The 27,454-nt window shown below is 37.5% G+C and overlaps 1 protein-coding gene across 1 annotated transcript in view; it reads left to right on the plus strand.

Annotated features, from left to right (window-relative positions):
• The window catches only part of Ctl2 (Choline transporter-like 2), a 248,674-nt gene extending 224,069 nt beyond the window's left edge, over positions 1 to 24,605 (plus strand). Inside the window, exons 9-11 of the mRNA XM_067137298.2 lie at positions 5,906 to 6,197; positions 17,448 to 17,688; positions 24,315 to 24,605. Coding sequence (XP_066993399.2) covers positions 5,906 to 6,197; positions 17,448 to 17,688; positions 24,315 to 24,421 — 640 coding nt within the window. The 3' untranslated portion in view covers positions 24,422 to 24,605. The remainder of the gene's footprint in view (positions 1 to 5,905; positions 6,198 to 17,447; positions 17,689 to 24,314) is intronic.
• Positions 24,606 to 27,454: the final 2,849 nt, after the last annotated feature.

Here is a 27,454-nt window from a genome sequence, read left to right on the forward strand (position 1 = left end):
TACATCATCTGCTTCCTCATCACGGGATTGCTGTCTGGTTTCCCGTTGCCCTCCTGATCATGGGTTGGTCGAATGGTTTCCCGTCGCCTTCCTCATCATGGGTTGGTTGAATGGTTTCCTGTCGCCTTCCTCATCATGGCTCGGTCGTATAGCAAGATGTACTGGTCTCCAGCTTGGTCCATCATGTATATTTAGCACATCATCCTCATGGTCTTCTTGTCAGCAACTAAAATAAGGATTATAGTGCAATGAACAGCCATTATATAATTCTTTTTGAAGCTTGTAATCCTTAAATTTATTATTTCCTTTGTGGCTCTCCGACGTATATCTTCGATCTCGTCGGTGTTGATTTCAGTGAATCTATCTCTGTCGGCCGCTTCTTGTAGATCTTGGGAAACTTATTCTTGTTCTGATTCAATAAATCGAGATGTATCTCTTCTTGTATGAGATCCTTTTTTTTTAGATGCTGGCTTGGTCTCCCTTTGCAGAGTATAGATCAACTGCGCTCTGTATCCACCCACGCGTATCTCGTGGTACTTAGCTGATTCCTTTTTTTTAATATCTCTAATCAACTCTGCTTATTTTTCGGTGTATTGACTTGTTTTCTTCACATTTCCGACGCTTTTTCCTTTAGTATAGCTTCTGATCCTTTCTTCTTCCTTAAAAATTATACCGCGGTCGGTAGTTCCATCTTCACTCTCCGTTGAGAAAAATTAAGATGGAGTTTTCTTAACAATCCCAAGTTTTCTACTTTTTTTCGTAAAACAATACAGTAGACAGTCCACTGTCCGTTTCACTCTCAATACTTGACCGTTCCATGACATGTATGGCCTTCTATGTCACCGCAACTGGTGTCTATTCTTTGCTTCCTTTAGATCAAATGGGCCATACCTTCACTCGGCGCCATTTTGAAAACTGTCGCGGAGGTGTGAACGGGCACAGTGATAACACATTTCTTAAAATGTCATGCGTTGTTTTCACAGTCTTCATAAATTCTAAAGTGAGAACAAAGGGATAGTTATGACCATTATGGTCTATTATTTTTAGCATTAGTGGCAGCATTTATTATTAGTTATTGCTCGGTGAATTGAGTAGCTCAGTAGTTGCTGTTACCGGTCCCAAGCCCAGGTAAAGTGGGAGGGTTCATTGTCAGGCTAAGAGCAACAAGCCAGTTGGTAAAAGCATCTGTTGTATCTAAATGCACTGGCTAGAAGAAATATTGGGATACAAACTACTAGGGCATTCCCCGCTGTAGACGACGCACATCATTATTGTCTGAATGGTGTGACATTTCCATTACAAGATATTAGAATCATTCCGTATTGACGGTTTTCACTTTACAATGGCGAAAAATGAGAGTATCCTCCTATTCAATACATCATATATTCCGTCATTAGACGGAGCAAACAAATTCAGACATGTTTCGGCTCGCTTGAGCCATCTTCAGTGAAAAAAATTAGGGGGGTTGGAATAATTTACATAATATAAGTTGAAAAAATGCTAAAAAGCATAATGAAAGAGCAAATGAAAAAAGTAAGCCAGGCCACTAGAGAGGACAACCACCTACTGCACACCATTAGAACTTCATTGACGGTTTCCACTAGATTACTACAATTTACTATGCATCTGTCTTCTACCTAACACAGCTTCTCATATTTTTATATGCGGCCCTTCCGACCCCTCTATAATAAGGCAAAACACCAGCCAACATTATGAAACAATAATGAAGTAAGGGACCGCTAGATTGAGAAGATATTGAGAATGCTGCTATTTCTAAAGCCTTAAATGTCATGGTGTTTTTTCTCCTTGTCACAGGCTTTTCGCCTGCAGATTAATTCAGGCTTGGTTTCTCTCAAAAATGTTTGCTCCCGCTTTCCTCCTGACCAATTTGATGTGATGGGTTTCCACTAGGATGATTTTGACAGCAATTTTAAACTTTGTAATTTTATAAACCAATAATTTGTAAACTATGAGGTCCACAACCTCACCAGTTGCTACTATTATTCATTTCCATCTGCATCATTTGTTTTCTCATTCCCCTGTTTCTTAGATTAACGCAGTTTTTAGTATCAATTATTATTTCAAATTAACACCTGTTTCACTGAATTTTACGCAATAAGTTGTTTTTTGCTCTGCATATTGATGTAAATATTGTACATTTGTGCTAATTTTGTTTCCGTCTACGCTCTCTTTTGTTTGTTTTTTCATTTGCTCTTTCATTATGTTTTTTAGCATTTTTTCAACTTATATTATGTAAATTATTCCAACCCCCCTAATTTTTTTCACTGAAGATGGCTCAAGCGAGCCGAAACATGTCTGAATTTGTTTGCTCCGTCTAATGACGGAATATATGATGTATTGAATAGGAGGATACTCTCATTTTTCGCCATTGTAAAGTGAATGGTGTGAGAAATGAGAAAGGACTACCCACTCAAGTATGGGGTGGGCTAAAGAAGCAAGTCCAACAAGTCAGGTTGGCATCAATCAGCATTGGTACTCTGAAGAGTCAAAGTCGAGAACTTGCTGACGTACTGAATAACCGGCACATAGACATTGCCTGCATCCAAGAAACAAAGTGAACTGGTTCCAAGGCTAAAGATATTGGTGAAGGATACAAGTTGTTCGACCACAGGAAAACACCTAACTGTAATGGTGTAGCTATTGCTGTAAGCCCTAGCATCCGAGAGAATGTCATAATTGCATGAGTTACATGGGAGTTTAAATGTTTAGCTTATCACGTAGTGTCATGCACGAGCGGTGTCTGGATGTAACCAACACCTCTGGCACTTCACAGCATCCAAGTGATTATGAACGAGCAGTAGAACACCAGAAGTTCAAAATAATCTGTTATGTCTTCTTCATGATAACACTAAAATAGTTCAGTTTTGCAGTTAATGTTTACATGTCTAATATTATTGTTAATGCCCTGAAGGGAGTAAATTATCATATTCATTTTTTACGTAGTATTTCCCGCCCAGATACTCATTCCTGCCATCCAGCGGGTGAAAATTTCTGGGGAGAACACTGAAATCATTGCACATAATCTCCTGCTATGCCCCCAAACTGGATGTGCCAGTGATGAACTATTGTGGACCGGCCTTGAAACTCACCTACAATATCTGCAGGAAAACAAGTTCTTCTTCATTGGTGGTGACTTAAATGGACATGTCGGGGAGTATAGGGATGGGTATAATAGAATACATGGAGGTCAGGGCTTTGGAGAGAGAAATGAGGACAAGAACAGAATCTTGGATCATGCTGCGGATATGACTTGATGGTAGCCAACACCTTTTTGAGAAACACCTTATTTCTTTTAGCAGTGGTGGAAGAAGTACACAGATTGATTACTGGTTAGCACAAAGGCGTGACCTGAAGTCAGTCATCGACACTAAGGTTATTCCATTTGATAATATTGCACCTCAACATCATCTGCTGCTCCTCAGTTTTAGAATGTGTCTCGATCTCTGTAGGAAAACCCTGAAGTCTACGTCTAAGAAAATTAAGTAGTGGAAAATAAACCAGCATTGCACCCAGCTGAAAACCTCTCTTGGTCCTTTAGTTCTACAACATGGACACCATGTCAACGAGGCCTGGACAACTGACACAGAAGTTGCTCACTATTGAACTTAATTTCTTTGTCAATTTCATGGTGAGTTGTCACTAGGAGGAAATAAAATACACTAGCTATCAATTTTTTTCAGAACACTATGTCCTCTTATAATTTCTGTAACTTATTTTCAGTCATCCTGTGCATTCATGGGTTTCAGTATTTTCCATATCTATTAATGAAGACTGCACATATTCCATAGATGTCTTCCCCTACCAATTATGAACTGCACATGCTGCTTTCACTACACAGTCAGTTGTTACTGGTTGAAGTGCTATGGGCCTTTCAGATACATAAAATTTTGACCCCAAAATCCTGAATGTATTTTCAACCACATGCCTTGCTCCTGATAGCCTATAGTTGCATTTTTTCTATGTATCTTAGAGAACCATGGTTATTTTTAATTTTTTTTTTGTTATTTGCCTTACGTCTCATCGACACAGATATGTCTTATGCCAACGATGGGATAGGAAAGGCCTAGGAAGTGGAAGGAAGTGGCCGTGGCCTTAATTAAGGTACAGCCCCGGCATTTGCCTGGTGTGAAAATGGGAAACCACGGAAAACCATCTTCAGGGCTGCTGACAGTGGGGCTCGAACCCACTATCTCCCGATTACTGGATACTGGTCGCACTTAAGCGACTGCAGGACATATTCTCTATGGAATATTGTACAAGTGTTTCCTTGACGACTGCTTTCAATTGTAGACATAATTTATATATTTTTTCTTGAGATATTTGTTTATTTTAATGTTGTCAATCTTATGTTAATTTTAAGGACACTTCCTCTAAAGCATTACTTTGTCAATTTATATATTTTTCATCTTAACAGTGTTATGTGACTGAAGATGTTGATAATATACGAAACATGTACCACTTTTAACCATTAAATTGCCTTAAGCAATCATTGTATCGACTAGTGGAAAATAAATGACATAATTGTGAATCTGCAGCTATCGAGCTCGGTAAGAACCGTGGTTAGAAAATAGTTTCTTTAGATAGGGAGTAAGTGGAAACGCATTGTCTCCACTAAAACAGAATCTTCAGGCAGGTTCAGACACCTGGACTCTATGACATGTCTAAGTCTACTATTGAAAAAATGCCACCATCAGATGTCCTCCCAGCATTGCCAGTATTACTATTGAAATGATAATTGCTGTGCGCAACTGCAAACAGTCTTGGATGGACACTTCATAATAACATGTTTCCTGTCTTTTGCTCTAAAATATGGAAAAGTCCATCTAATTTCAAAATTATGGATAATTCGGACAACGTACTGTAGCAACTGTCACATTACTTGACCCAGAGCAACATTCATTCCCATATGGTGACACAACCCCATGGCACTACAGCCCTTGAAGGGCCTTGGCCTACCAAGCGACCGCTGTTCAGCCCAAAGGCCTGCAGGTTACGAGGTGTTGTGTGGTCAGCACGACGAATCCTCTCGGCCGTTATTCCTGGCTTTCGAGACCGGGGCTGCCATCTCACCGTCAGATAGCTCCTCAATTCTAATCATGTAGGCTGAGTGGACCTCGAACCAGCCCTCAGGTCCAGGTAAAAATCCCTGACCTGGCCGGGAATCGAACCCGGGGCCTCCGGGTAAGAGGCAGGCACGCTACCCCTACACCACGGGGCCGGTATATGGTGACACAGGAAAGCATTTTCGATGTTAGTAGATCTATTATTATTGTTGTTGTTGTTGCCTTAATATATTCCTCTAATGCCGCATAGATAGTATCACAAACCTCTCTTACAAATTTTGAAATTGAGCTTTTTGGCACACGGTACAAGAACTGTAGAGCCAAGTATGAATGACCGCTTGCAAGATATCTGCAATTTCAGCTCTGCTGATAATATTTCTTGCATTACAGTATCTCGTTTCCTTATTTAATTTGTAACTTTCCCAAGTAAAAAACTGAAATGTTCCGAAGTTACTTGTAAATGATTTTGGTAGCTTTTGGTATCTCCTATTACTTCAGTAATATTATAGAGTATCGTAATTGTAATCTTCTCTTTATCCAAGACCTAGTCCAGACTCGTTTCTTCCTTCTGTCATTTTTTAAAGGTCAGCAGTAACATATCTGTGACTACTCTAGCTGCTGCAATAACTTGAGCATCCATTTAAACAAATTGTACTGAAGAAAAATATGACAGTTTTCATGAAATTACTGTGTACACTAATGTCTCCATGTAAACAGTTACTGTGTGCACATTAGTAGTTGTGAAACCTAGTATCGCCTTGTAAATTTGCCGTAATAAATGTAGCATGAGAGATAGCTAACAGCTACATTACATGTTTCAGGTACCACCTGGGAACCCTAGCATTTGGTTCACTCATTTTGGCAATCTGCCGCATGATACGAGTTATGCTGGAGTACTTGAATAAAAAACTGGGCAAATATGATAATGCCTTTGTGAGGGCTGTGATGTGTTGCCTACGATGCTTTTTCTGGTGTCTGGAGAAGTTCATCCGATTCATCAATCGTAATGCTTACATCATGTGTGCCATCCATGGCAAGAACTTCTGCAAGTCAGCCCGGGATGCCTTCAACTTGCTCATGAGAAACATTATTAGAGTGTTTGTGCTGGATAAGGTAAATTTCTTGAAATAGTATATTGAAATGTAATTACTGTATTATTTATTTATTTATTTAATGTATAATGGTACAGTTGACTCAGTACAAGTTCTTGACACACAAAAAAAAATGCTATACGGTTAACTCTACAGTATATACACGTTAAAAATATACAGTAGAAGTCCATTATAGCGAGAATTCATAACAGTCAAAAATTTATTTGCTACAACGGATTGTCATTATATCCAATTTTTCGTAAAAGTCGGGGAAAAACCCCATACACATTAAAATTGGTATGAAATGGCATTCAGTTTGTTCAAAATTTGGATTTTTGCAGATGATATCCAGTTCATTATTCATTATTATTGTTCATAAACTTAACCATAATAGGTATTTTATTTGATCCTGTATTGACTTGTCTAAATTTGTTAAAGAAACTATTTAAAATAGTTTGTGTTGGGTCCACCTTGTCAATACACTTTTAATGATTGAAAATTATTCATTCTATCATACATGTTTCAGGAACACAACATAAACTATTTTAAATAGTTTCTTTAATAGATTTAGTCTGTTATTTTTCTAAATCCTATATTACATGAAAATTTATGTTTAATTTCATTCTGAAAAATTTATAGTATCACTCCAGAGACCTCTGTGGCAAACGTTCCAGATTTCTTCTTCAAACAGCGTCACCTAACCTAACTGTATATGTATCATGAAAACGTATTTCAAGCGCATGTAGGAAAATGATAACGTCCTCGCTACAAAATTACATGGGAACAGTCTTCCAGAAATTTAACTAGACATGAGAAAATATAAACTATCCTCTGAATCAGTGACGTACTCTGCCATATCTTGAGGTGTGTCACATTCTTACTTAATTTCAGTACATGACATTAAAAATTAAGCGATCGTTCAGCCTTTATTTCTAACGAGTTAACAACTGCTATTACCCACTTTATTTACGCATTTATTATGAAAACGTGTTATCCTCTTTCATTTTAAATTTTCTTTTAGAGAACAGCAGTCGACGGGCATTACTAATAGACTCTGACGTCGCCTTCGAATGTCGAGGAGAGAGCTCGCAAGTGTACAAAGCAAGAATATGATATGGTACCAAAGATGGCCGATCGCATTTTGTGGCAAATATTTCAGTTTTCTTATTCAAACAGCGTCACCTAACTTAACTGTACTATATGCATCATGAAAACATATTCCAGGCGCCAGTAGAGAAATGATAATATTCTGGCTATAAATTTGCGTGGGGATAGCCTCTCCAAAATTCAACCAGATGCGAGAAAATATAAACTAACCTCTGAAATCAGTGATGCGCTCTGCCATATCTTGAGGTGTATTGCATTGTTACTTAATTTCAGTGTAGAGTATTAAAATTAAGCAATCCTTTACTTAGCCTTTAATGCTAATGAGTTAACAACTGCTGTCGACCACGTTATTTACGTATTTGCTACAAAAACATGTTCTCTTCTTCCATTTCTAATTTGCTTTGCGGAACAGTAGTTGACGGGTGTTACTAATCGACTCTGATCGAATCCGACATCGCCTTCGCATGTCGACGAGAGAGCTTGCAAGTGCACACAGTGATAAAACAATAATAAGGGTCGCATTTTGTGGCAAATGCTTCAGTTTTCTTATTCAAACAGCGCCACCTAACGTAACTTAAAATATACATCAAGCGCCAGTAGAAAAGTGATAACCTTCTCGCTGTAAATTCAGATGAGAATAGCCTTTCCGAAATTTAACCAGATGCAAAAAATATAATCTAACCTTAGAAATTAGTGATGCGCTCTGCCATATTTTGAGGTGTATCACATTCGTACCTACTTAATTTCAGTGTAGCATATTAACATTAAGCAGTTGTTTACTTAGTCTTTATTTCTAACGAGTTAACAACTGCTATCGACCATGTTATTTACGCATTTATTATGAAAACATGTTCTCCTCTTTCATTTCTGATTTCCTTTACAGAACAGCAGTTGACAGGTACTAGTAATCGACTCTGACATGGCCTTCAAATGTCGACAAGAGCTCGCAGTTGCACCAAATACAGTAGAGACAATACGCGACACTCAGCGAGATATCGAGGGACAGCTATTAGAGCTCTCTCTAGCGGATGGATCTGAGAACTACTGATTCTGTCATAAGCGCACGTGTATTTGTGTGTGAAATTTTTGGTGTTATTTATGCGTTTTCAGTGAGTTGACATAATAAAACAGTAGCGTGTGTCATTCCTTGATATCTCCTCTCAACACGAGGGGAAAGGTATGTGCTGTGTTTGGCTGCAGTAACTATGAAGTAGAGAAGAATGCGCAGTCTTTCTTCAGTTTCCCTCGTGACAAGAAAATGTAAATAATATTGTGTTTGCATATATATTCTTCCAGTGACAAAAAATAATTTTATAGTACTTCATAATCTTCTGACCTGCTCGACCCATATTTTAACTGACTTAAAATATAATACACATACCGTAAACTGGGGTGAATAGAGACAACTTTTTCAGTTTTTCCTATATATCTTAGCAATAAATAACTTAGTATTGAAAGTTATATTTTTATATTTTGTAATGTCCCGTAGATTGTTCATAACATACAATATAAATCTGCTTCTCTCTTCCCCTGAACATATATATTTCCATATATTCACGCCCCTATTCACCCCAAGGTCGGGGTGAAAAGGGACAGGTGTTTATTTTTATTGTAATCCCTATTCAGCCACACAGAGGGGTGAATAGGGACATCATTTACCTCTTTAAAAATAAATTATTAACATTTATTACAAAATTAAAAACACAAATATTTATTTTAAACCTTTTACTATCATTTTAATGGCACAAACACAAATTACAAATTCTAAAAGAATGACTGACCTAAAATAAAAAAAATTGATTTTCCAAAGAAAGCAGTCACTTTGAAAGTAAGTTTGGCTTGAAGGTGTAATGTTCTCTTTGCATAGTTGGTGGCTTTAAAACAGCAAGTACATCAGCTTTTGAGAACTCGCATTCATTGCGCACATCAGGGAACACGAAGACATCTGAACATTTGGTTGATTGGCGAAGAAAAGTTGCAATAGGGACATCATTTTTATTGTAATCCCTATTCAGCCACACAGAGGGGTAAATAGGGACATCATTTACCTCTTTAAAAATAAATTGTTAACATCTTGTAGAACCATTCCAATCTCACACCCTTATCATAAGAAAATTTTTAATAATTGTTAATAAATGTTAATAAATGTTAATAATTGGTCCTTCAGATTGTTTATTCCTTCACTTGCCTTCTCACCTTCACTTGCTTTCTTCACTTCACCATCTTATCCTTCTTCATCACTCGAGTCTACTTCATATTGAACAGATTCTTGTTGTTCTGGATCATCTTCATTAGCTTCCTCAAAATCACCTAGAGTCACACAGCGTCCAGTTGGGGCGTTCAGCCTCTTTTTTTTCAGCCCCTTATCTGCTCCATTTCATCTTTTCCATATAGCATTTCCTTCAAGAATTCTGTCAGGCTGACATTTGCAGCTACTGGGGTGTCTCGACTGCTTCAAATAATGATGTAGGGCTGACCTTGAAATTTCAAATTCTTTTCTCTGGCTGTCTTATAGACATACCACGAACAACTGCCTGGACAGCCTGTATCACCTTCTCCTCATCAAGAGGACAATGCACTTTTGATCGAGGGTCCCTGACGTATTTCCTAGGCATCATTCAAGAATCGCTGAAATTAAATGAGACCAAAATTAAGGTTAGGTTGGCAGAAAGCCACGGTGTCAAATGAGACTGTTACAACTCTAGTTTGTTTGACTTATAATTGATAATAGGTATCAATTTGTTAGATAAACGTGTTCATTTTGTACATTTTTCATCTTGTCCCTATTCACCCCAATTTAATGGAAAAAATATGCATCCAACACAAAAAATAAACAGCTGATTTCAAAGTAAAGGTACATTAATATCTATTATGTGAAAATTCTCACCAAAGCACACCCAAATGAGAATAGTATTGCACTAACATGTCAGTCTAGCCACAAGCTGATATCAGACAACATTTAACACAGTATGGAAATTCTAAAAAAATTAACATCCAATTAGAAGGTCTACCGACACAAGAAATAAAATATTACAATTTTGGCGCCAGAACATATTGTAACCAACCGATTATCCATCTTAAGTACACTGGTACCATCACCATAGACCAAAACACAAGCGAGCTGCTTAATTCAATTTAATTTTCCCAGTTTTTGTACCTATTCACCCCATATTTTATTGTATAGTGCAGCATTTAATCTTCAGTACTGATGTGTTGTTGTAGGTGAGATTTGTGGGTTTGATTTAATTCAGGAAAATACATATGCATATGAGTGTAGCTGGTTGTGTTCCAAGTCATCCCATTTGGAATGCCGTAATGCGTTGTCAAGCACTGAAGAAAATATGGGTGATTTAAGAAATGAACATATTTTGTTGAAACAATATGATGATGCAAATTTGCTTTACCCTAATGTAATGGCATTATGGCAAGTATTGCTTGTAAGGAAAGTTTCAATGTTTTTGAGGCTAAATTTATAGATTTTCTTTCTGTTAGTAGGCTTCAAGTTAAAAGGAAAATTGTCCAGCTCTCAAATGTAAATTCATTGAATCGTGTGTAAGGAATGTGCTGATATTTTTGTTGACAATTGTTTTAATATAATGGTACAATGCTTTTAAATGAGAAAAAAGAAACTTCCAGCCATGAACATTCAGGCAGGAATTCTAAAGCTAAAAAAAGTAATGCATAAATGATAGATCAAGCCCTTTCACAGCAGTCCATTTTACATCTTGATTATATGTCTAATTTCAGCCTTTAAATAATAACCTGTTAAATAATTCTTCACTCCTTCATTTATCCAGAATTGCTTTAGCAACTTTGAAGGTAATATCTTAGTAACACTTTCTTTCTAGACGTAATTTATTTATTCATTTCCGTATATACATTTCCATTGATGTTTGAATTTAGCACTAATTTTCAGGTCAAGCCACTAGGAGCACCACTTGCGACTTGTCTCCCATTTTAACATTGCTAAATATGGAAATGTCGCGTATTGTCTCTACTGTATTTGGTTGCATATAGCAAGAAAGCGATACCATACTGAAGATGATAGATCGCATTTTGTGGCAAACGTTTCAGTTTTCTTATTCAAACAGCACCACCTAACCTAACTTAACCATACTATATGCATCATGAAAACATATTTCAAGTGCTGGTAGAGAAATGTGACATTTCCGTCGAATGTTGACGAGAGAGCTCGCCAGTGGACATACCAAGGAAATGATACCGAAGATGATCGATTGAATACGATATAATCCTTGGGTGCCTTTCCGAAATTTAACCAGATGCGAGAAAGTATGAAACTAACCTCTGAAATCAATGCTGCACTCTGCCATATCTTGAGCTGTATCCTATTCTTACTTAATTGCAGTATTTAGCATTAAAATTAAATGATCGTTTACTTCATTTTTTATTTTTTCAGAGTTAACAACTGCTATCGGACACGTTATTTACACATTTATTACGAAAACTTGTTCTCCTCTTTCATTTTCAATTTTCTTTACGGAACAGCAGTCAAACGGTATTACTATTCAACTTCAGAACGTGCATGATGGTTTGCACTTCAGTGTTGCTCAACGTCCGTAGGTTTAACCTTGAAGTACCCTACGCATATCCTCTGGATGGTGCTAATAGAGCAATAACAACAATAATATGCCACCGTACTGACCTACTGGGCGTTACGGCTATGACAAGCAAGAAATCACCTTTAAATAATTGAAATGTAATAATATATGCTTTTAACTAATCAACAAAACTCCTTTTAACTTCAATATAAAATCAGAAAGAAATCTCTCTGGTGACCTACATTTTCATGTTATTGGAGCATATAGCTCACAGATTACCCAATATTTCTTTACTTGAATGTTTGCTGTTAACAGTGTTGTCTCATTCATGCATAATATTGATGGAGAATAGTTGGCAAATCCGTTAATATGTTTATAGGTTACCAGGAAAATGACATGTCTGTTCGTGAAATCTGACTTTATAAAAATGTCCACTTAAGTGGAAGATCTTGTTTCTCCGTTGTGTGTCAAGAAATGTTTCTCTGTAGTGAGAAACTAATAAACTAGTATCTCTTAATAACCAAACTTCCAACAACCAGGTACCTTATCCAAACCTGGATACTGGTGACATGTATCCAAGGCAGGCCATGGGTCACTGCTTAGACTGTGCCTGAGTTAGTTATTTATCAACAACTAATCAACAAAATCGTTTTGACTTCAATATATTTTTTTCACAATTTTCTTTACATTGCACCGACACAGATAGGTCTTATGGTGACAATGGGACAGGAAAGGCCTAGGAGTGGGAAGGAAGCAGCCATGGCCTTAATTAAGGTACAGCCCCAGCATTGTCTTGGTGTAAAAATGGGAAACCACGGAAAACCATCTTCAGGGTTACCGACAGTGGGGTTCGAACCCACTATCTCCCAGATGCAAGTTCACAGCTGTGTGCCCCTAACCACATGGCCAGCTAGCCCGGTTATGACTTCAGTATATAATCAGAAAGAAACCTCTCTTAAGACCCTCATGTACATTTTCATGTATATGCATCTTTCTGGTATAATGGTGAATAGCCTTATGCTTGAAGATTGAATTTGCAACTGCTAATCCCATGTCCATCCAAATGGTGATCATACCAAACATTATTTAATTTTGGAGATCTCGTAGGATCCAGTAGTTCTACATAGCCATTGGCAATAATATCTCTAATAAATTCTCTATTCTGATCCAACAATAAATTCTCTGAATCTCACGACGTCATGTGTACAATATGATAATGCAAAAGAACTGTTGCACTGAATCTTATTAAATTACTGTACAGTAGAACCCCGTTTATCCGAAATAAAGGGGGCAGAGCCACTTCGGTTGACGCGGTTTTTTGGATGACACATGGTAAATATTTTCTAAAGTTAAATGTCGAAATAAAAATGCATAAACTCTGTTAAGCAAAGGTGCATACTGTATATTAACATTAAAATGTTTACATAATATCACTCATTGTATAAAATCAGTGATTTTCTTCTGAATTTTCTTGGTGCAGCGCTGTTGTGCAGCTAAGTCGCGTCACCGTTTAATCAACAATACATCAGCTGGTGTAGGTTCATCGCTTTGTTCAACAAAGTGCTAAGCAATCTGAAATAATGGAACTTTTTATTGTTACTACTGAACTGAATACTGTATAAAGTAATTAAAGCATGTGGTACTGTATTTTAATAAAAATTTGAAATCAGTCTTACCTCCAATGCATTAAATCCATCATCTAATGTAACTTGATTCTCAGAACTGCTATTGTCAAGGTCAGAGTCGTCCGAATAATACAGTAGTAATAATAATTATTGTTACCGTGGTTTGGTGGATTAGCAAAGGTGAAAGAAGGTGCCGGGGGGAATGGGTCTAACTACATTGTCAAGAAAGAATTTAAACTGAAATTGAAAGTTATATTTTCAAAAAGCAATAATTTCTCACTTAGTGAGATAACAATGACATAGCAATTTAACAACAAAACTTAGGAAAAGATCCAAGATTTCAAATCTTTAACACACTTTGGCTACAAGCCCCTATTTTTACAATTTTTGAGTTTCCAGATCAAGCTTTACAGAGGAGAATAAATTTACCAAGGGCAGAAATCCCCTCAAAACATGGAGCACTTACTCCCAACTTTTAATATCAAGCCTCCCTGAGGCCCAACACATGAAAGAGCTGACACGCTCTCAGTTTCCCGCGCCTATTGAAGGCAATAGCAGACTTTACAATTCCTTGCCATCAAGGCACACTTACAAAAATGAAACGGGGTTATCTTGTACCCAACCTACTGGGCCTTAGCAGAAAAAGAATGGGTTAAGTAAATGGCCCAGAATACAAAATGAATGGAGGCGTGTACTTGCACTTCTAAATACTCATTCTAAAACCTAAAAGACACCAGGCCGATGACACAGGGGCTATTCCCAAACTATGGAGGTGACCCGTATAAGAAAGAAATTTAAACATTAAGGAAGAGAAGAAAATCAGTTACCAAAACGTAGTCACCTCAAACCAAAATGAAGAGGAGCTCGAGAGGGTAAAGCACTCTCTATCCCCAATTTATAGTTAAAGATATTTACATAAGCTGGCAGAAAATTACATTACAGAAAGATAGGTTACATGGTAAAAGTTTCGGACCTTTCCCACGGGTTAAACTGCTGAGCTAGCAAGAAAATAAAGATGTTAAACGGCCATTACCTTATTGAAGACCAGCTGCCTGATGGAAGAGGCGCTACCCGCCTCCTGCGTCACGTCCACACTCTTAGTTAGATGTTGATGAAGTGGCCGAGAGACAAGAAAATCAGCAGTTTTTATACCCTCGGGGAAAGTTCGAGACCTTTCATGAATAAAACAGCCACACCCACTTAATTTTTTTGGTCAGTCTTGAAAGTACACTCAAAATCGAAGAAGAAAGACATGATTGGTCAAAAATTAATTACAGAAATTCTGGATTGGCTAAGTTCAAAACCGGTGGAAAGAAAAGATTAATATTGCCAACCCAGAATTGAAAGAACGAAATTTAGTAAAAAAACTTATGAGTACAAAATTTCTTCAAGAAGGTTCCTTCACTTCGCACCAGGGTGCATGATCATAGTTTTTAGGCAGTGACATCTATGAGAGAATGTCCAAACTTCTTGATAAATAGTGAACGAAACACGTCGAAATTCACACAGTGACATCTTCAGAGGAAAGGTTTAGGTAGGTCCAGTTTTAAGTTCACTGTTTCTCCTGTAGAGGAGTACTTTAAGGCAGAAAATTCAAATGTGCAGTGTAGAGGTGTACCACCCGGTACAATTATGATAATGATAATAACAATACAGTAATAATAATTCCTGCTTGTTCAAGAAAAAATGTATCATGGAAGGAACTAGAGGGTAAGAAACTGTTTTGTTTTATGCTACATGTGCATTCTGGCATAAGTCATAATATAAAAATAGGGTTTGCCTAGTAGCTCTCAGCACATATAGCAAGAGAATTACTAATATCGAGAGCTAAGAATGAGAGGGTAAAAACAAAATATTAAAATACAATTTTGCCAGAGCATTTCGGTTAAGCCGGGTTCCGGTATAGCGAAGTTTGGTTAAGTGGGGTTCTACTGTATTTCCAAAATAAGGCTGTCTGTCTGGCAGTCTGGGTGACCATAAAGATCCAGAATGTAACACAAATATAATATAATGTGGTATGACACCATCAGAATGTTGGCTGGTAGGGTATACAATTTCTAATCACTAGATTGTGTGCCAAAAGCCTGGATTAAATTCCACACCTCACCACAGTGTTCATATAAATGGAGTGGGGGTGTATGACGCTGTTGATGGTGATTTGTCCGTCGTATGGGGACGTTAAGCCTTGATCAGACCCCGTGGTGCTATTCGACAAGAATAGGCTAATGTACCGGTGCTGGCTTTTACCTTCTCCCTTCCTACTATCACATATTATGTCATTCATTTTGTCTCATTAACTCGTCTGATGAGGTGAAGTCAGGAAGGGCATCCAGTCATTAAAAACTTGCTATAAAGATACATCTCACTTCATACCCGACTGCAACAGAACGAGGATTGGAGACACACGCTCTCTCTCCCTCCCTCTCTCTCTCTCTCTCTCTCTCTCAATATAAATGTATGTTAATGTGTATTAATAGCAACAAGTGTTCAGGGATAGTGATTATACAAATTTTTTAATGTGGGATTATTAAGTAATCTTTCAAGATATTGATGTAAATATGTTGTTCTATCTGACTACATATACCTAATAATTTTAAGAATGTGTTCATAAATGTAAGTGATGTACACCGAGCCCCAGAAAGGAGACCTTTCACCTCTCATGCATTAACAGGTAGGTTATCTCTCTAACTGAGGTATACATGGGTAGTAAATGGTCCTTTTATCTTCATTTATCCTCTTTGACATTGGCAGCCTGTTGAAGGTTCTTCTCGATCCGTATTGGGGGGTCCAGAATTAATCCTTTTCCATTCGTTCTGTCATTCCCTATATCTGCTCTTCTGTTGCTTCCATTCTCTAAGGTACAGTATATACTTCCTCTCATACATCTTCCACTTACCTTTCCATAGAGCTGTTGCAATAGAAGACTGTACTCTGTTATGCCAAGAATTCTACAGTAATTCCCCTTTAGAGAAAAATCCAAGAACGTCTCAGAGTCTCTGGTTCAGGAACCATGATGTCTACATGTTGTCATGTAACGGCTGCAACATTACACAACTTGATAGCATTTGTCCATTCTGTTGTTGATAGATTTTCTTGTTATTTGTCCATGAGTTTGTTTTAGGATTCTCCTTATAAACTTCGACACATTTGCACTTATGAGGAAGCTGATTCCAGGTCCTAGCATTTACTGTAGTTAATAGCTATTTGTGTTCTTGTGCTTCCATTGTGGATGGATAAAGTTAAACAAAAACTCCAGGATACAAACTTCTGCTTCACACTCACAAGAAAAAAAACCTCACAACACAAATATTTTCAACACCAGAAAGGACACAAAGAATGGAACACATGAAAAATACTGAGAGGACCACAAGACCAGAACAGTCCCTTCAAAGAGACTATGATAATGGACTGACTTAAAGTGATCCTATGAGGTCATAAAATTGAAATAAGAAAAGAAGAAGAAATGGAATCTATAAATTTAGATGCTTATGGAAAGAAGCAATGTATATTTGTATATTTAATATTTCTATTTTAGAATTTCTTTGAAATAACTGTAAATATAATATTTTTTTATATCTGTTAACAAATTGTTTACCTCCATTTCCAAGATGTAGATTTAAATTTTTGCTCATTCTGATGGTTCTTAGGATGTTCAGTGCTGATAGATTGATAGAACAATACCCCACATCTAAGTATCTATGAAAACCATTTAGTGGAATTTAAAAATCTTTTTACTAGTTATTGAATTAAGGAAGTATCATGTTATTTTGTGAGGGGGCGGGGGTATTCAAATTTTGTTCTTATCTCATTTTTCCAAGTAGTAATTCCCTTTTCTTGAAAAGGTACTTGCCTGATTATGTTCCTGTATGAACGGAAAATGTCCTTTCATTGAACAGTGAATGATTCATAGACAGATGCATATTTTTCAGTAGTTTTAACCCTGTCTGTCTGTCAATGCCATTACACTTTGCTCTATTACAGGTAACGGACTTCCTGCTCTTCCTTGGCAAGTTTATGATCACTGCTGGAATGGTGGCTTTGTCGTTCTACTTCTTTGGTGACAAGCTACAGTTTGAAGAAGTTCCAGAGATACACAATGCAGTACCTGACCTCAATTACTATTTTGTCCCAGTAATTGTCATTGGGATTGGTACTTACTTCATCACTTCAGTTTTCTTTGGAGTGTATGCCATGGCTGTTGACACACTGTTCCTTTGCTTTTGTGAGTACCCTTTCTTAACTAAAAGAATATCTACATGTTTGAAAGAGAAATTAATTCTTAATCTACATCATACAATTATAATTTTGTCTGTACACCTCAAATTATTTCATCAGCTTCATTGTTTCCTTGGATAAGGAATGCAAAAGTCAAAAGTAGATGCAGTAAATTTTTGTCTGTCTGTTTATTTGTTACGACATCTCGGGAAAAATGACTACTGTCAGCACAGAAAGCTGTGAACCCATGTTTGAATATCTGAAGAACTGTTCAGTCTGTTCTTACAATATAAACCTCAAAATTAAGCTACATATATTTAATATTAACTAGCTGAAACCCATCAAGACATGACGGTCAATGGGATTGAAGATGAAAGCTAGCTAGGATTTCCTTATATACGACATTCCTTTTACTTTATTTTTTCACAATTTTCTTGACACAAATAGGTCTTATGGTGACAATGGAATAGGAAATGGCTAGAAGTGGGAATGAAGCAACTGTGGCCTTAATTAAAGTGATAGCTACATGACCCAAACCACGCAGCGACTTGCTCGGTGCATTACTTGTACAGTTACCTTTTCGCACTATTGCAACTTTAAAATATCGCTCTCTTGACAGTGCAACATTTAACTAGCCATGGCTGAGCTAAATAGAGATCTACACGTCCCTTGAGTTTATTGATTGGGATACGAAGTGCCAAGTGAATTGAAAATTGATGCCTCTTGAAAGAAAATGGAAGTGTTTTATCGGATGTTGTTAAGTCAATTCGAGGGATAAGAGCTCTCTGTCCACTTATTATTTCCAAATATAAACAATTTTCATACATACTTCTTAAAATATTAGGTCCTAATCTGGTTCCGTTTAGGAGCCGTTGGGAAATGTTCTGATTTCTCAGAAGCTTAACTGTGGCTCCAATTTTTAGAATATGTGGGGGCAAACCATTAATTTGAAAGAATTCAAGAGTTATGCAGGAAAATGAAGTAGCTAGCTTTCATCTTCAGTATTAATCTGTTGATGCTAGTGTATAGGGTATAAGCCCATTTATTTTCAAATTGATTAAGAATGGCAACTTTCGAGAAAATTATGTCATCTCTCGCACAAGTGAACATTTTGCTGTAAGTTTTGAGCGCATATTTTCATGTAAGCAGTGTGTTTTGAAGAAGGGCCAAGGAGGAGTATTTTTAAGACAATTATAACTAATTAATTGTTAGATGATACGCATGTGGCAAATCAGGCAAAACCTTTATGAAATCTCCCCTAAGAACAATAATTTTCACACCAGAAAGAATGGAATTTTGTTGCCTATTATATATTTTAGAAGACGATTCACACACTTTAATGAATGACTATTTGCCTTTGGAGCTTTATCCCATATTGAGTCATGCTTATTGAATATCGTCAGGTGCTTTGGAATTTATTTATTTATTTATTTATTTATTTATTTATTTATTTATTTATTTATTTATTTATTTATTTATTTATTTATTTATTTATTTATTTATTTATTTATTTATTTATTTATTTATTTATTCAGGATCAGCAACAGCATAACGCCGAATTACAGCGATCTGAGCTATGTACAATAGATATGAATCTAAAATTAAAAATATATATAAATATTTAAAAAGGACACAAATATACACAATGAAAACTGTACAATTCTATATAATACATATTTCCATAAACAACGTTATTAACAAAGAAAAATACATTTACCGTAAATACAGGAGCAGAACGGGAAAGAACAAGAAGGAAAATTAAGTTATATGATAAATATCATGACAGAAGGAAGGAAACGTTACGAAGAGATCTAGGTTGTTGTTGATAGATAGTGTATTAAACATTGCTGGAATACGTATCGAAAGGGACCTTTGGGTGAGAGAAAGCCGGGAGTAAGGAGTATGGAATAGTGTCTTCATTCTGGTATTACGGGATGGGACGTGGAGGGGGAATAAGGAAGTTAAATCTGGAGACCTAAACAGACCATTAACTGCTTTGTATAGCAGCTTTAGGTCGGCTACTTTCCTCCGAGCAGAAAGAGTCTTGAGGTTCAGTTTCCCAAGCACTTGGGTAGTGCTTAGATTGCGACATGCAAGGACCCTGGCTCTGACGATAGCACAGAAAAAAGATTGTACACGGTCAAGGTGGCTGAGGTTTGAAGAAGCAGAAATGGACCAGACTGGAGAGGCGTATTCAACAATAGGTAAGATACAGGAGACGTAGAATGCTCTGAGGGCATTTACATCTGTGATGTCAGAAAACCTGTACAGTAAACCAAGGAGTGACATAAGCACATGAGGTAACCCTGTTTATGTGCGAGACAAACAACAATTTACTGTCAAAATGCACTCCTAGGTCTTTTTGATTGTCAACAAGAGCAATCGGTTGGTTCAGTAGGTGATATTCTTGTAGAACGGGAGATTTACGAAGTGTGAACGAAATGGTGGAACACTTGGAGGGATGAGGTTTAAGACGCCATGTAGTACACCAACCTGACAGTGAATCAAGTGCATTTTGCAATTGGATTGTATCTGTAGGAGAATCGATCTGCTTGAAGATTTTACAATCATCAGCAAAGAGCAGTATTTCACATGAATGGTGGGAAACAGTATCGATAAGGTCATCAATAAACAGGGCAAAAAGAAGTGGACCAAGGACACTACCCTGCGGGACACCAGAGAGAGTAGTGGTGAGAGAAGAACTGCATCCATCAAGAACAACGCGCTGTAGTCTTTCGCTCAGAAAGCTATTAATTAGAGCTAGGAGTCTCCCATGCACGTTAAACCGTTCACAACGTTTGTGCACAAGAAGGGTGTGATCCACGGTATTGAAGGCCTTCGCGATGTCGATATAGCATACATCAAGTTGAGAGCCCGCGTGGATGGCAGACGTGGCATGATGGAGGAGGATAGCCAAGTTAGTTACGCAGGAGCTTCCAGGAAGGAAACCATGCTGCTGAGGGGATGTATATGGATTTGTAAACGCAAGCAAATGTTGATGGATGATCCTTTCACAAATGATTGATAAAGCAGGTAATATAGAGACCGGGCGATAATTTGCAATATCCGACCTCTGTCCACCTTTAAGAACGGGTGTGATATACGCAAGTTTCCAGGAGCTCGGAAAGTAGCCGACTGAGAAGCACCGATTGAATATCACACTAATAGGGTATGAAAGAGTTACTGCTGTATTCTTAAGAAAGATAGGACTAAGACCATCAGGACCAGTGGGTTTATTTTCTGACAAAGACGAAAGTAGGGAGTACACTTCAGATTCAATGGTGGAAATATTACTGAGGCTATGGGAAATAACAGGTTTGATTTTAGGAAAATCAGCATACTGTACAGGTTTAACAAAATTAGAGGTAAAATATTCATTGAATAATTCAGATCTATCTGCTCCACTGGCTACAGACTGGTCCCAGGTTACTACTTCCGGTATTCGTTTATTGTCTCTTCTGTTATTTATAAGTGACCAGAACCTTTTACTGTTGTGTCTTACTTCAATGCAGGCTCCGTTAATATAGTCAGAGTAATCGCGCCTTAATAAGTACTTGTGGTGTTTGCGAAGGTCTGAGAATATTTTGTAATTACTCTCGGAAGGCGCATTCTTCCATTGTCTCCAGGCTACCGATTTTTGTAGTTCAGCACTTTTAGTATCACTCTTCTTCCATGGAGGAAATTTTCTGGACATCGAACGAGTAGGAATGAGGTCCCGAATCACAGCAAGTGTCCAATCATAAAATAAGTCTACCGCATCTTGAACTTCACCCACATGCAACAAATGCCATGGTAACAGGGACAGGGTAAGATTCACAGTCTGCCAGTCAACCTTACGCCACACAGGCACAGAGCTCCTAAGGACAGGTCGATGACATCTCGGAGCATGGGGAGGGGTGAAAGTGAAAGTTGCTTCAAAGGACTTGTGGTTGGAGTTAAAAATATTTCGTCCCACAGAAACAGATGAGGGCTCATTATAGGAAAGCAGGTAGTCAAGAAGACTATTTCCGCAGGTGTTTTCCAAGACATGCTGTTTGAAGTTCAGTCCAGTAATATAGTGGTCCATATACCATTTGTCAAGGCTATTAGAAGGCTGACCTAATGAAGGGGAAATCCAGGAGACAGACAGATTAAAGTCTCCTAGTATGACAATGTTATCTTTGGAATGAACGGCTTTAAGCACAGAGGAAAGAAAAGCTTCAGAATAGCTGAGATAAGAACGAGGTGGTCTATAGAAACATGCAAATAGATATTTTATGTTATGAAATGTAACTTCAACCCAAACAGCTTCACAGTCATTCATCAGGTCGGAGCGTAGGGTCGCATGCCATTTAGATTTGACAGCGATTAAAACACCCCCTCCCCGAGATCCTGTTCTACGATCGGCCCTGAATAAGGAAAACTCTTTTGAGAGTGGGATTTCAGAGTCTAACACAAAATCCGTCAACTAAGTTTCACTTAAGGCGATAACGTCGAAAGCAGCTAATTCTTGAACATGAAGTTCACAGTCTGTAATCTTATTTTTTATGGACCAGATATTTTGACAGTACACGGAGAACTCATTATTCGTTGTCGGCCCAGGGTTAATTTGCACATCACCAGACAGGAGTAACAGTGTTAGTAAGAAACTTAATGGGGAACGGCGCGCATGACAGCATAATCCAGACACTGAATTTAGAGGAATTTAGAATGTAATGTGCACTGTTCAACTGCTGGGGAGCAAAACAGTGACTATTCCTGTCCACGAAGCACAGATGACCAGTAAGGGTACAAAAATGCCGGGTGGATTACTCCTCGCTCAGCGCTCATCAGTCCTTTCTCTTCACACAGGAAGCTGACAGGTGCAAAACATACCTTACCCATATATTTCAGTAGTGGCATTCATGCCGGCACTTCACTCATCCATCTTCTCTTCGCTCCTCCGTTAAGAGGTGTGATTTTGGAGTGATGTTCTTCTTGAGTGTTGTTCTGTGTTTGGTTGGCTCAAGGCAAAGGCCGTCTACTCATAATATTATCGGCCTTTGTTCACTGAAGGTAAAATATCAATATTAAATTAGTAGGCCACTTGTTTAATATTATCTTTATACGTTACAAATGTAATCTTTCGATAAAGTATGGATTACTTTATTAAAATGGAGAATAATATTACATTACTTCTGCGTACGTTATTGCAATGACCAGTTTTTCTTCAATGGAAATAGAGTTGACGTGGTACTCGTAGTTGCTGTACTTCCGTGGTTTGCTATTGCCTTCAATTCCTGTTAACAAATATTGACATGTCTGCATTCTTCTTCTTCTTCTACCATGTTTTCCCACACCTATGGGGTTGCAGGTGCAAACGGTGTTGCACATGTTGATTTGACCCTGTTTTACAGCTAGCTGTCCTTCTGGATGCCAACCCTACGTGGAAGGATGTGGGGTGCAGTCACTATTGCGTGTTTCTGCGGTGGTTGGTATGTTCTCTGTACATGAAGAGGAGAGTGTTGGGACAAACACAGACAACCAGTCTGCGAGCCAGAAGAATTAATAACATGCGATTAAAGTCCCCAACCCAGCCGGGAATCAAACCCGGCACACTCTGAACCAAAGGCCTGCGCATGTGTGCCATTCAGCCAAGGACTCAGAGATAGAAGTGTCTGCACTGACATTCTTAAATAGTCTTTCTTGACTTCCTGGTATAAATGGTGGAATTCACCAAATTCCTGCCTTCTCTTATTAATTGGATGTGCACTGTACCTTCTATCAGAACTTGAAATCAAGTACAGGTTGCTTGCTACCATAAATTCATCATCACTACTGCTGCTCTTCTTAACCATTAGGTAACAGATAACTACAAACATTTGCATAAAAACAAAATTAAATTTAAAGGACACAATGCAGTCTTCTTGTGAATGCTGTACAATCATAACTGGATGGAAAACGTTTCCTTTGTTAACAAAGAAAGAGCAAGGGTCCCCCACCTGGTTTATGCTTCTATGAATGATAAGTGATGAGTGAAGAGCACTGTTATGAGTGCTGAGTGAGGAGTAATCCACCTGGCATGTTTGTAACCAAAGACGTCTAACTGTGCATGTGTGCCTACCCCCTTCCACCTCCCCTATCGTGGCACCTGCACAGCAAACTCACGGTTCAGGCAGCCTGGAAGTACTGGCACTGACCAATGAGAATGCTACATTTTTCTTTAATTTAAAAATATACGGCAAGAAATTTTCATGCTTTCAAAGACACCATGCAAATCTACAGGCCAAGAGCTTTAGTCAGAATGCTTTACGGCGTAAATTGGTTCAGATGTTCTCTCAAAATCGATGTAACAAAAATCAGCCTAGTGTTTTAAATGTATAGATTAAGTGGAAATGTGAATTCTCTAGACAGAACTAAGATCATGTTTTTGTGTCAGGAATGATAAAATAGTGATTCTTTTTATCTTTTATGAGCAAACCTAAACTAAACATCCAGGGGCGTCAAATAGAAAGACCTACACCAGGCGAGCCAAACATATCCTCGGACACTGGCGGCACTAAAAGCCATACAGTAAATAAATATACAGTATAATAGTTTGTGAGAAATATAGAATCAGATGTAACACAATGCATAATGTTCTCTATCGATATAAGATTGTTTTCATTGTTGCAGTGGAGGACTGCGAACGTAATGATGGCTCTCCAGAAAAGCCCTACTTCATGTCCAAACATCTTATGAAGATCTTGGGCAAGAAGAACAAGAAATATAAGGAACACTGACATCATTTTAATAGCTAATGTTCTACTTAGTTGTACAGTATTTCAAAGAAGCTAAGTCATTTTTAAATATGGAAAAATGTAATGAATAAAGACTGACAAAGACCAAAGGAAAATAGTAGCAGCAATTTAATATCAATTTTAATGTTCTTTATCGTTGATTTCAATAAAGCACCATTCTATTTTATGTGTGGAGTTCATAGTCATTTCATTGTAGAACCTAACTCTAAGTTGACGCTCCAGTGCCCTACATTACATAAATGTAACACCGCACTTTCAATTACCCCACTGGTCTCCAGGTTACTTTCCTTCACTAATACCTACCGTTACATATTTGTCAGATGTATGTGTTGCATTCTGTGAGCAGCACTAAGGACTAATATGCAGGTATTCCTCAGAGAAGAGTTTTGTATGTTATTTGGTGAGCAGTTTGCAAGATGGCAGCTAGCATGAAACATAAGGTATGGACTATTATTTATTCACTTCAGTACTTTAGTTTGCATGGCAGTATTAAAAAATCTCCTCTTCTGGAATGCATGAAACAGTAAACCATTAATGTATATAGCATTTTAAGTACTTACATGCGTAGAGTACCTCTCAATGAATTTGTTTTACTTATTGTGTTACGTTGGGTGTTCATGGTATATTTACAGCATGTTTACTTGAATCACTGTTTATTTCATTTATTTTTGTAACAGTTGTCCATTGCTGACATAATTAAGCTTGTAAATGATCCAAATTTGAGTGACCTTTCGAATCTTGATGAACATGATGAATGTGAGGAATTCCTTTGAAACTTTCAAGAATTTCCTGATAACCTACATGAAATCCATTCAACTTCTCACACGTTCGAAGAAGAAAGTACTACCACTTCTGTGATGTCACAAGACGATGCTGTGGAAAATTAACTGATTTGAACTGATGGTGTTTTTTCTGCAGCTGTTTAAGGAAGGAAATTTGTGTTGAGCAAACTAATATTTATAGTTTTCAAACGTCAGGTGAGTCCATGAATATTTCAGTCAGAATTGGAACAACTATTTGGAATATAAGTTATTTGAGAATGGTTCTAGCACAAATGCCTAGTGAGCAAAGCATCTGGGAATCAAACATGACGTACAGCCTGGTCTCTGATTTCATGTCTTGGAACAATTTTCAAAAATTAATTTCACTCTTACATTTGCTAAACAACCTATCTGTAACTGAAAAATAAAAGAGGTGGCTATATTATGGAAAATAAGACCATGGCTTCATATGGTTTGTCAAGCATGTCTCAGAAAAATGCCTGAAAAAACACAGTGCGTTGATGAAATTATGATGATTGCGTTCAAAGTTCATCCAGAATAAGTCAATGCGTTGGAGGTTTAAAATGTGTGTGGGAGCTGGCTCTTCGGGATATTTGTGTGACTTTGGTGTGTATCAGATCCCAACAAGGTAAAATGTTACTGGGCAAGGGCATTGGTTACATTGTAGTATGTAACTAACTGCAACACTGGAAGATAGTACATATTATAGGCTCTTTGCAGACAAACCTTTTACAACATGCAAGTTGCTCAGTCCTTACTTAGAAGGGGAATCTATTATACCAGTACCGTGAGGGCTAGGAAATACAGACAATGCAACCTGCCTGACAAAAATAAACTGAAAGCCGAGGAATGAGGCACTGTAGTTTCACAAGCTGATACGTCAAGCAGGTTTACTGTCGTGAAATGGTATGTTAACAAATTGCCACATTTGTGTCTTCTTTGCCTCTACAAGACATGAGACAAGAGATGAGACTAGAAGAAGAAAGAACACATTATAGTCTCAAGACCAGACATTGTTCATCAGTATAACAATGATGTGGGAGGTGTTAATCTCCACAATATGTTGACTTCCTTGTACAAATTTTCCATAAAACCAAGGAGGTGATACCTGTACATATTTTGGTACATTACTATACTACGAGTGCTGTTTACATTTTTATTTACCATTTACCACTGATCATAATTACTTTTTAAATACTTCCACATGACTCTCTTATCAATCACATGATATTGCCTAATAGTCCTACTTTCTCCTATTTCCTTTACTACGCCAAGAACAGCTTCATGATCACTTATGTCATCTATCAGTTCAGTTTCTCTGTAGAAATCATCTTTATCAGCACCATGTCTAGAATATTTTTTTCTCTAGTTGACTCCATCACTTTCTGTTTCAGCTGTGCTTCCAAGATTAACTTATTTACCACTATTTGTTAATGGGACAATCACTCAGCATGTGCATGATCACATTTTTGTCCACCTGTCACATTGTTTCCCAGACTCTGAGACACATCTCCCTGTCAGCGACTCGTCATGACGTACTCACTTCTTTGCTCTCTGGGACCCTTTGCAGTGACATTTTATTTTGCATTTTTGCTGATCATGATTGTTCTGCATTTCCAAATTCCTTCGTTGAATAAATAATTTTCTTTTATTTTAAATTTATTTTCCATTAATTTGTTCAGAGAGGATTATTACCTAGTTGTACTTCCTCTTAAAACAAAAATTACCACCACCATTTGATCTCTTCCTTCCGGTATAAAAGAAAGCTAAGTATTGATTACTTTAACCATGTTGGTTCAATCTTTGCGAGAATGGTGCTGAATTCATATATTATCTATAAGGAAAACTCCTCTACCATGAAAATGAACTTAAAATTTACATCTCCCATTATTCTTGAACTCGAAAATTAGTGGATGTCAGAAAAGAACTTATTTCCAGCATACCATCCGATAGATCCAAGTCCTCCCAGAGCGCTACTGGAAAAACTTCCTGGACGTAAACTAAAATGTTGTGCTGTGTGTAGCAAGAAAGATGGTGGACCAGTAAAGAGATCCCATTTACAGTGCGTAAAGTGCAAACAGGGGTTCCATCCATTACGCTTGGGGGTCCACAAGTGTTAAAAGTGGTAGTGACTGAAAAAGTGTAAATACATATATGATTTTCTTGTAGACTGTGTTAAAAATGTCAATAAATACTAGGCAGAATATTCCAAGGTTTTACACATCTCACTATG

This window comes from Anabrus simplex, chromosome 1, assembly GCF_040414725.1.
Source record: "Anabrus simplex isolate iqAnaSimp1 chromosome 1, ASM4041472v1, whole genome shotgun sequence".
NCBI classification, from domain to species: Eukaryota; Metazoa; Arthropoda; class Insecta; order Orthoptera; family Tettigoniidae; genus Anabrus; species Anabrus simplex.